Source organism: Micropterus salmoides, unplaced genomic scaffold, assembly GCF_014851395.1.
Source record: "Micropterus salmoides isolate LMB-PRFRI ecotype aquatic unplaced genomic scaffold, ASM1485139v1 Ms_hic_scaffold_4, whole genome shotgun sequence".
NCBI classification, from domain to species: Eukaryota; Metazoa; Chordata; class Actinopteri; order Centrarchiformes; family Centrarchidae; genus Micropterus; species Micropterus salmoides.
Genome location: NW_024043372.1, coordinates 23,965,699 through 23,976,836, shown reverse-complemented (window position 1 = coordinate 23,976,836; position 11,138 = coordinate 23,965,699). Strand labels below are relative to the sequence as shown.

Genomic DNA, 11,138 nt, shown 5'->3' with positions numbered 1-11,138 from the left:
CCATAATAGTCTTGGCTTTATTGTGTTGGGTAGCAGCAGTACGCCGCAGCCCGCTGAGTGCCTCTGCACTCTGATTGGCTGAGGCAGCAGTGATGCTCGCTACATCCTGCTCCCACAGCCAGGGCAGGAGGGAAGAGAGCTGGAAGCGCGGCCGGAAGATCAACACGAAGAGGGGGGGGCAAAATTATCATTTTCACCGTTTTACTCAACTGGAAGAGATGTTTCCACTCAACATGTCTGCAGAAACAGAAGAAGCTGCTGTTTCCAACTCGTGACCGCTTCTTCCAAACGTCCTAAGAAAGCGTCGATCGGCCCCTGAGAAAGTCCCACCTTTACACTCCGTCAACACTTAGCAGGTTAACCCAAAAGGCCAATGAGCATGCCTGTCAACGATCCCGAGAGCATACTGAGCTACCAGGTAAAGTGCCCTTTTGAATGTCTAATTGCATGGCGCGTTGCTTTGACACTTCGGATGGCACAGAGCGAGCTGGACACAAACTCCTACAACTGTGTCCCTCAGTTTACAATTCATAACTTGCTGCTGGAATGATGGACTAAGTCATATTTTACAAACTATTTAATGACAGAAATGATCACACCTGTTCTTTTTGCCACTGTTGCATTTCCACCTACACCTTATCCTGCTGATGTTTTAAATTTAGGTAGGCCTATCTGGGGTTTTTAATTTGTTGTGGTTGTTTAAGCGGACTCAATAAATGTTATTCCCAGCATGTTAAATTGTGTCAGGCTTCTCACCCTGCGGGATGATGCTGTATGCGGAGGATATTGTTGATATTGTCATTCTGAGGTGCTGCACGTGCAGCAGCCTAATTCCGGAGAGTCACATTGCAATGCACTGAGAAATCTTTGTTATTTCGACTGTTCCTCGAGCACACATAAATGTGTTGTGGAAAAGTGACGGCCACATTAATGTGATACTGCAGCTGAGTGTTGATTAGACAGGGTATCGGTAAATTTAAAACAGAGCGCTCATTAAAATGCCACCTGCTCGTCCTGGAGTCACATGTGTGTGAGGAATAACAGGAATGGGGCAGTTAACTGCATTTTCAGATGCTTAGGAGGCGTGTTATTTTCTCAGTTACCCTCAAATGACCTTGACGCCATCCTTACACCGTGCACCATACAGTGCTGAGTGTCTGCTTAGCCTACATGATCGTCATTAGCCAATCCTGGCGGCAGTAGGAGGACAGCCATGTGGTCAATTGAGGTTTGAAGGTGGAAATGGCATAATCCTTGATGTTCTGATCATGTGGGATCCATTACCAGATCCTCAGTCAGCCAATGAGACAGAGGCAAACCCATAAGGACAAATGGATTATAGAGCACAGCAGTGCTCAGGGATGTTTATTCAAGCTGGCATGCATTAGGCTAATGTTTGTATAGATTGATTATAACTACCATGGCATGCAGTATCACAGCTTAAAAGACTTAATGTTGCCTACTGCAACAGAGTCATATCATCATGGTGATTTATAATAACATCCTGTCTGAGGGAAGGAGACGGACTGAGAAGGACCAGAGGTGAGCTGGGAAGTCTCTGATATGATTAGACAGCTTTCAGACAGGGAGGGAAAATTGCCTGCAAGCCTCACTCTTCCATGCCAGTTTGATGTCACGACAAAAAACCTGTAAGTTTGTCTCTCCACCATTGTGGTGGCAGTCTAGTCGGTCAGCATGGACTGGGATCTTTGCCACATCCCCCACATGAAACCTGTTGAATGTTTGCCAAAGCACTATTGAGGTGTCTCAAGTAACGGGAAAGGTAAAAAGATAAAACGGCAATATGAATATGTTATGCCTATGAGTAAACTACAAGTAAAAGTTCTCTGTTCAAAACTGTACTTATGAAGGACACCTATCCACATTGTTAAATTACTGGTGTGTTCATTTGTAAGCAGCACTTTGCAGCATTAATGTTGTAGGTGATACAAGTGGCCCTAAGCTCACGTAAAAACAACATATGGGCAAAATAGGGCAGAAAAATCCTAAAGCTCAAGGTGTCTTCTAAGGTGGTGCCTTGATGATTGCTGGTTACACAGTCAGTGCCTTACAATAATCATAATGTGGTTCCTTAAAAAAACTGAAAACCTGAAAAACATCCAATGCCATACTGTAGCTTCTTAACTGCCAAGGTGACGGTCAATAATATGCTTTTGATGTAATTATTCTGTAAATGTTTAATAATGATCACTGAATCACTGAGGCCTCTTACAATTTCATTATGAGACTATCAATGTATTCTCTGTGGTGCAGGTACACAGCTCCATGCAGAACAGCCTCTTCATTTTCACTGCGTGTGGAGAACTTTTCAGTGCCATTTATGTACAGCGTATACCTGCACCACAGAGAATACTGTATTGATAGAACCTACTTCTGCAGTTACCCTCTGCATATTTACAACCATACAGAGATGCTTGGAAATCAATAAGATCTCGTAAAAGAGAGACATGATCACATACCATACTAGAGTGCAATGGCATACATGTAAATGCTCCGTACTTGTATAGCGCCTTTCTAGTCTTTGACCACTCAAAGCGCTTTTACACTACATCTGCATTCACCAGTCATACACATTCATACACTGAGCCTAAGTGCTCGGGGCACACAATTGGGGTTCAGTATCTTGCCCAAGGACACTTCGACACGCAACCAGGGGGAGCCAGGGATCGAACCGCCGACCTTCCGATTAACGGCCAACCCGCTCTACCTCCTGAGCACCGAGTGCAATGGCATACATACATAAACTATACTATAACTGAGCCAAGCTAAACTTACGTGATGAGCCATCTATATGTAGTTGGCACATAACTACAGATGTGAGGGTCATTACATGTTTTCAAAAATGTGATGTGAAAAAAATTGTAAATATGAGCAACAGCGTCAAAATACTACAGCTTTAGGTGGCGTCATTACCTGCCCTGATTGGGTAAACCAGTGACTCTAGTTCCAGTTTTTAATAATTCATGGCACTCCTCATCATACATTTATCTCAGCTTTAAGTCCCCAACACAAGACTATAGTTCCCACTTTCAGTCCTTTTACAGTAGCTATTAGGCATCCCTCCAGGCTTTCATTTTAATCACTTTGAGTCCATTTAGTGAGAGTCAGCCACAGTCGCCTATCTGACTAGTGAATGTGTTTAAAGAGCAACACTGCAGTTTTGTACAAATCTCTGAGGGAAAAGTAGTTTATTCTTTAGTCAGAGTTGTCAACTTTGAACACATTTCTAAAGATTGCAAATCATGTTTGCGTTATGACTATTAAAGTTACACGACATGGCCAAAGCCACCATTTAATGGGATTCATTTAGTTTGAAAGACACACTTAGAGTGAGAGATCCACAGTGGTTTAAACTCATCACCACTGGTCAGTAGAACTGATATGAGTGGAAATAAAGTCTTGCTGTTACATTAGTACTTTCAGATATGATATGACCAGATGACTGAGAATCATACAGACACATTGCAAGATAAAGCTCCAAAATCTGCACTTCTTACTGTCTTTCACCCACAAAAACAAACTACAGCTGCAGAAATCTTTCTGAAAAGAAAACAATTACAGAGCGAGGGCTGTGGAGAGGCAGAATTGTATTAGTGGCATTGAATAAGGTGTGTATGACTCATGCCGCCCGTGGGCTGAAGCAGTCAAAACAGCCGCCCCTCTCATCCTATTTCCTCCAGCTCCTGTCTCACTTTTTCACCATTACCTCTTCCTTTCAACCATTCATGTAAACCCCTACTCTGAGTGAAGCACTGTCTCTACAGCAGACTGGCGTTGATGCAATGTTATGAAGGGGCTGTGGTAGCCTGCGGCTGTGGCGCCCTGGCTCTCATACACAAAGCTTAGTCTGGAAGTGACAGGCCCAGTTGTCTGAGTCAGGATCTGTGTCCCTGCTGTCAGTTCAGGGTGCTTCTGCGAGGAGAGGAGAGAGGGGTCAGCTTTGAAAGAGGAGGGGAGGTGATGTCGGCGTGGACAGATAAAAATAGGATGCAATCGAGAGGAGTTGTGGAAATTGTTGGAAGAGTAATGTTCAACAAGTGTTTTGTTAGATGGAAACAGGTCATGGGAACGGTCAGTTGATTCAGTAGTGACAAACATCTCAAAAGGCTCAAAAGCCCACACTGTGCTGCTGAATCATGGATGCACTTTTATGGATCTACCATTAACAGGCTTGCAGTGCTGTTCTCCTGCCTGCTGATGTAGCTATTATATTCATATGGAGTGAAACTTTCCCTTGATAAACTTGCTCTTGATGTGTGCTCACATAAATATCTTTTTTGCTTCTTTCTGTTGCTTTCTAGCCAGTGTCTGTGATTTGTCATGTCAGCCATCCCTCTCTGGATTTCAAGCCTCTTAAATAGTAACCAGCAGGCCTTTGGTCCTCTGAAGTTGACTCCACTCAGAGTCCCCGACGGAGTGAAAAGGCATTTTGACACAGCACATTGATTGCCACACTCAGTCAGGAGACCCGGATCAAAATCATTGCTGCTCTATTTGTTCAGGGCGAAGACCAGTTCAATGTGTTTCACTGCAGTGCCCATTGACAAAACCTTTTGATTTTGCCTTGTTGTTCCCAAAAAAACCCTAGACATTTTGAATTACAAGAATTACAGAACAGCTCTAACCGGTCACTGACAACACAGCCTGAACGGGATTTCCTGGGTAGCAAAGTTATGAACTCAGCACGAGGGAAGAGAAAATTAAACTTTTAATGCAGGAAAATGTTTTTTTTTGTGGTCATGAAGCAGCAGTTAGAGAATGTATGATGTTTTCTCTGCTTTATATGCTATTGTAGATTGTCAGGTAATTTCTTAACTTACAGTTTACTCATCAAAACCAATATACAAATCTGTGTGTGTTCATGTCTGCAGTCACTTTCTGCACCAATGGGAGTTTTATCAGCATCATAAGTAGGACACTGTGTGCGACTGCACTGTTCTATTCTGCTCTGGGAATCTAACATCTTTCTGGGACAATCTGCCCTGCCAGAAAATACCATTTGTATTTGTATAGTTATCACATGTAGGCGAGTGATAGCTTCTCTCTATTTTTGGCTTTTTCGCGCTGAGACAGTAGATTAGGGTGCCTAAAGTCTTCATCAAGTGAGGTGGGCCAAAAAATAAACAAATACATTGAATAGAAGGATTAAGCTGTCATTTTGAAACCCGTTTGAAGACCGTCCTTTCGATAGTTTTGAATAGAAATGGTTGAAGTGAAACTGGTCCATAGTTCTCAACTTGACCAGGGTAGAGGCAGGGCTTTTTGATTAACCCGGGACCTTTTGAAAGTGGTTGGGAAAGTTCCCAAAATCAGAGAAGTATTTATCACCAAGAGTGATTGCTGGCACCACAGTCTGGCCTGGAGGAGATTGGTAGGAATTTTTATACGAAATGAGTGCTGTGGATTTTGTACCCCATCACATTGACAGCACATTAGAAAGGGACCTTTTAATGACCAGTACGAGCAGGATGCTCATATGAGCACGAGACTATTGTTTTAAGACAGACTTGAAAAATTGTGAACCTATCCTGTAATAACCTATCATTTTGGAAAATCTAGAGGAAACTGAATATTTTGGGCTGTAAAAAATTATTAGGTGCTGCTAAAGCAAAGTGTCAAAGAATGTTTCTTTTTTCCCTTTGCAAGTTCATATAATGGCATCCTCAGGTCATCTTTTTTCATATCCAGCAATAAGGCAGCTACGGTGCGTGTTTCCCGCGGGTGGTTACTACTGATATGCTTGTAAAGGGTAGAAACTGAAGGACAAGCAGCCATTTTGGGGCTTGCTGTGGACCAGTTATATGGTGCACTCTCAGTAATCTGTGTGGAAAATTATGTTTGAGTCATGAACACTCCCGAGCACTGTGACTGATACGAAGCTAGAGGAAAAGCATGAAGAAAAGGGGACTGTTGCCAGGAGATAGAAACAGGCAGCTAAACACAAATTATTTTCCATGTCAGTGGAAAATCACGCACATGTGCATGCTTAGAGGGTCACAGATGTGCTCGCCCACAGAGAGAGACCAAACAAAACTTTAAGTACCATGTGAGCTTTTAATTAGCTGAAGCACTTAATTTGACATGAGGGAAGTGAGCGGTGAATGACAGGGAACCATTAAAGGTGAGGTATGTGATTTGAATCTCATACAGGAATTCAGGCATTTTTGTCAAATTCAGCGGTTCGTTCTGTATGTGTGCTGAAAAAATCTGGTGTTTGTACACAGCCCTGGCTCTGTAAATGGGAAACAAAAAAGTGACTCGGATCGAGCCAAAAACACTGACAGCACTATTCCTTCTTCGAGATATGTTGCTGTTGTGATATTAGCTATAGTAGCAGGAGAGTTGTGAGTATGGCTGTCAGGAGCTGATGTGCTGGATCTCTTCTCTCTGCATTTTAGCTTCACAGCAGCAACTGAAGCAACAGTTTATGTGTGAACATCCTGTGTTTGTTTGACCCATCCATCCACTCAAACCACCTCCTTATACAACATTTTTTTCTCTCTTACATTTGCATTTGCAATGGGCACACCATCTCCTTTCACAATAAAAGTACAGCCTGGTATTGCTGTATAAGTCGTGTTATTTGAACGCTGATTGATGAGAGCGGGTATTTGCCATGGCATTGGATTTCTCCAGAATCGCAAATCCCACCTTTAACCTGTCAAAAAAAATATACCTGCACGAATTTGCCATTAAGAAGGTGATCTTAGTAAACTTTGACCAGGGTCACTATGGGCTGTGAGTCATATTGTGGTATGAAGAGCATGGACCCAGAGAAGGAACATCATATTCTATGCATGGATTTACAGCAGTGTAATCTGATCTGGCCCAGAAAATAGGACTTAAAAGAAGATTTTTTTTGTTTCATCTGTTTCTCTGAAATTTCACCCACTCTGTAGTTACAGTTACTGAATGAGCGGGAGAATGATTTTCCTCCTTTGTGTGTGTGTGTGTGTGTGTGTGTGTGTGTGTGTCTGCAACAAATGGATACAAACTAATTGAAACCAAACAAAAATTGAGACCAAGTCCAATGGTCCTTTCTGGGACAAAGAGCTTTCTCTCTCTCTCTCTCTGTCTCCCCCCCCCCCCCCCCCCCCTCTCTCTCTCTCGTTGTGTGTCTATATGTTTGATGAAGCTCCAGTTCTAATGGAGCCGGCTGCCTCCAGCCTGAGCCCAAACCCACACACTGCATAGAAGCCCTAATTCACCAGCCACAGCTGCATTGACTGATAACGCTGTGTGTGTGTGTGTGTGTGTGTGTGTGTGTGTGTGTGTGTGTGTGTGTTGTGTGTGTTGTGTGTTGTGGGAGGGGTGGGGGGGTACGTTTTTTTTCTTTAAAGCAGCTATTATCGATTTTTGAATAAAAATGTATCAGTTGAGAATGTGGAAACAATGGTGTGACAATGTGAAAGGGGTCCGTCGTAGGGATGCACCTGCAGAGAATTATCGCCTGAATGTGCAGCTGCCTTTGGTGTTACAGAGCTTTATAGCGAGTGTCAGCTCATTGTTTGGCTGTCCGGCCCACAGCTTTACTGTGTTGGTTCATTATATTCATTGGCCCCTGGAGCATAAAACATTGTGCACTTATGTAAAAAAAATCTTTTCAGTGGTTTTTACCCAACATATAAGACCAGGATCTGTAACAATGACTTGGACATTGTGGCACTACACTTCAGTCTGTGCAGTTTGTCATAGCTGATATGTTTTCTGCATGCTCTGCTGCCTGAAATAAAGACCTTCATGTGGGTATTTCTTATATAATTACATATAAATGTTTACTTTGGGGCTGTATATAAAATAGACATTTCCTTGGACAATTTCCTTGTTTAAGCTTATTTGGTTCCTATATTTTCCACTTCTAGGAGCAGCCCAGTGCTTAGTTCAGGCCCCACTGTAGCTACTGCTAGTGTGTGAGCCAAGTACTGGTTTAGTGGCTTGCACTTTGACAGGGACAGCAGACTCATGATCACAAGCCTTTTCCTTATGTCACCACACTTCCATTCCTTGCATAAACATAATTATAAAACCACGAGTCACATTCAGTGTTTGGCCCAAGCATGACTTCCTAATTAAGTGGCCTTATTCTTTAAAAGGACAGAATTGTCTTGAGAGAAAGAAATCCCTCAGCACTGATATGGTGGAGAGACTGTGTAAGGAGGAAGGAAGAGTGTGCCAGGCCACCCACACCTGTGAATTAAGAGGATGTTTTGGGACTTTGGGAAGTTGTTTTCAACTGTTGTGTGAATTATAAGTGACTATCTGTGCTGATGTTAGAGCGGTTGGCATAAAAACTGCAAGCTTTTTGTAGATGGATTTAAATTTTTGCTTATAATCAGGTAAAATATTTATCTGTTTGTACTGCATGTTAATTAGTTTTTTTCTTATCACAATCTTTTTGTGTTCTCGTGTTAATATGTTTAGCTGTTCTGTTTTTAGGCTAAATGAGATAGAAGATTAAAGATCAGCCTGGGGACAAAAATCATGCACATACTACACTGAAAACCTTGCACACAAACAACTGAAATCCTCACATACAACATACATTTCTCTTGTTTGTGTAAGAGCCGTTGAGTTGTGTCTGTAAAAGCATTTCACTTGTATGTGTGTGAGGTTTCCAGTATGGACTTTAGTTTCATACATGTATGTGAGAGGAAAAGTACATGTACGTGCATGGCAATTCTGAAGAATGTCTCCTCATATAATACATATACACAGACACATATAGCACTATCCACATTTATCACATTTCATAACCGCAGGCGGAAGCAAGTATGATTCAAAACTGTTTGTTTTTTGTCATTAAACTGTGTGTGGTGTTTTATCAGCCAAACCCCTGGAGAACTAAGAAAATTGCTGATAGTTATACACACATCTTATGGTAATACACACAGTCATACACACACACACATAAACAGGGTACTTTAGCGCAAATGTAGTTTTATGTCCTGGAAAGCTTTAATAAAGTGACCAATCACTCGCATTAATGGGAAATATAGTTTTATACATACTCCCAGCTCTTTCGAATAGCACTTCAGGAAGACAAATTGCAATTATTTTTGCCTCTGTGGCAGTCATGTGGCAGCCTGAGCCGCAGTGCGCTGCTGCGTTTACCCTAGCCGCTGGATATTGGACTGACTAATTACAGTGTAAAGACTGCATGACAGAGACTGTAGATCTTCAGTGTGTACCCCTCAGTTATCACTCTGAAAGTGAGATGTATTGAGTGGCCTGTTACATTCCCACATATATGAGCACCAAAGCACACACAAACACACATGCTAAATGCCAATATACTGTCTCTTAGTGTTGCAGTCAAGACCGCCCAAACCGAGACCAAGTCAAGACCAAGACTTTTAGGGGCTGAGACCAAGTCAAGACCAAGGCCAGTTCCCCACATTACATGACACACAATAAAATGTGGAACGAGATCATAGGATCATCACACTTCTAAAACTGATCTGAAAGATCCACATTTCCACTAAAACACCCACATACAAACACTTAGAGCTGAAATCAACTTAAGCCTCTTTATTCAACACTCCTTTTCCATGTTTACCATCACGGGGAGGGGGGACAGTCGTTAACAGTAACAACATATTTTTAATTAGGGTTATTAGTTGCATTTGAAGCAGTATATTTTATATCCAGTCACAGTTAGGATGTTAACAAATAAATCAGACAATGCAAAATATTCCCAAAGTTATGGTCTTGACTGGTCTTGAAATAAAATCCCAAGTCCTCAATGTCCGAGACTAAGACAAGACCGAGTACAAATGCTGTTGAGTCCGAGATGAGACCAAGACCATCAAAAAGTGGTCTTAAGACGGGTCTCGAGTACTACAACACTACTGTCTCTGCTCTAAGTCGAGATGTTGTTGTAAAGCACTTTTATTTAAGTCTGTGAAATGCGCTATACAAATAAAGGTTCTTACTTACTTACTAAAGGTCTGCAGTGCTGATGCAGGTTATGTACATGATGATAAATCAAATCAGGGAGGCATGATAAACAGTCACTAACTTACTGACTAATTATTTTACTACTGCTCTGCCCTGAACTCCATTGTTGAACAGTAACTCTCATGCACTCCTCTCTGTGTCATCCCTCTGCATCTATTAATTTTGTCATCAAAAATATTTAATTTCCAAACTGATTCATTTTTTTCCAGAGAAGTTCAACACTAGGCGCCATCATTTTTTAAGAGTGGGTGTCAGTTTTCACAAATGGCATATATTTTAATCTTCTACATTCACCACCCTCACACACTCATAAAAGCACATCCAGTACATACAGATCATGTGTTCATATAGAGTGGGCGGAAGCATCTCTTACGCGGAAAATACCATTTATATACCTGTGTGTGTATGTGTGTTTATGTGTCTGTATGCATGTCTGTGTGCGTTTGTGTAGGTAATACTAAGGGAAATAAATCTGTTTACACAGTCACATTGTGGGGACTCGCCTTGCTTATGGCGACCAAATGCAAATTCGTATAACGTAAATCATTAAATTAGTAGTAAAAGTAAGGGTTAGGTTTGGCAAGTAGTGGTCCAAAAATGATGGAAACACGACTGTGTGTAAGTGTGTGTGTCTCCATTTATTTATAGATGTAGCATCCAGCATGCAGATGTGTGTCAAAGGTTACGTTTCTTCCAGAGAACAAAGGGCGGGTAGAAGTGATTTATACTTTGGTGCAGTGGTACACACTCGCTGTCTTAAGCAGCATGTGGCAGGTTCTGGGAGATTAGAAATGAAAGATTTTCTGTTGCATGTACTTGTGCCGCAGCACAGGACTCCAGAGCCTCTGCAGAGGTTCCTGCATGAACATACACCACTGCACTTGAGCAAACAGTGTTGTTTCTGAGAAAGCAGGGTCACTGGGAGAGTACATCCTGCAGCAGTCTGCTAACAGCTGCGCCCTTGATGATGTGACACTGTGCTAATTTGATTTGATTTCCTCTGGATAGTAGATCCTAGCACATTCTCCCATAAGTCCTACCTCTAGCGTGTGTGTGTGTGTGTGTGTGTGTGTCTGTGTGTGTGTGTCTGTGTGTGTGTGTGCGTGTGTTTCATGTTCTTATATCTTGGTGGGGACTGAATTGACACTAACCCATGAGTA

General features: G+C 42.0%; 1 protein-coding gene across 2 annotated transcripts in view; it reads left to right on the top strand.

The window, feature by feature from the left end:
* Positions 1-96: 96 nt before the first annotated feature.
* The window catches only part of slc4a8 (solute carrier family 4 member 8), a 31,818-nt gene continuing 20,776 nt past the window's right edge, over positions 97-11,138 (top strand). Inside the window, exon 1 of one of the 2 annotated variants that reach the window (XM_038697737.1) lies at positions 97-418. In XM_038697737.1, the coding sequence (XP_038553665.1) occupies positions 374-418 (45 nt within the window). In that variant the 5' untranslated portion in view covers positions 97-373. The remainder of the gene's footprint in view (positions 419-11,138) is intronic. The other variant, XM_038697738.1, reaches the window with a different exon arrangement.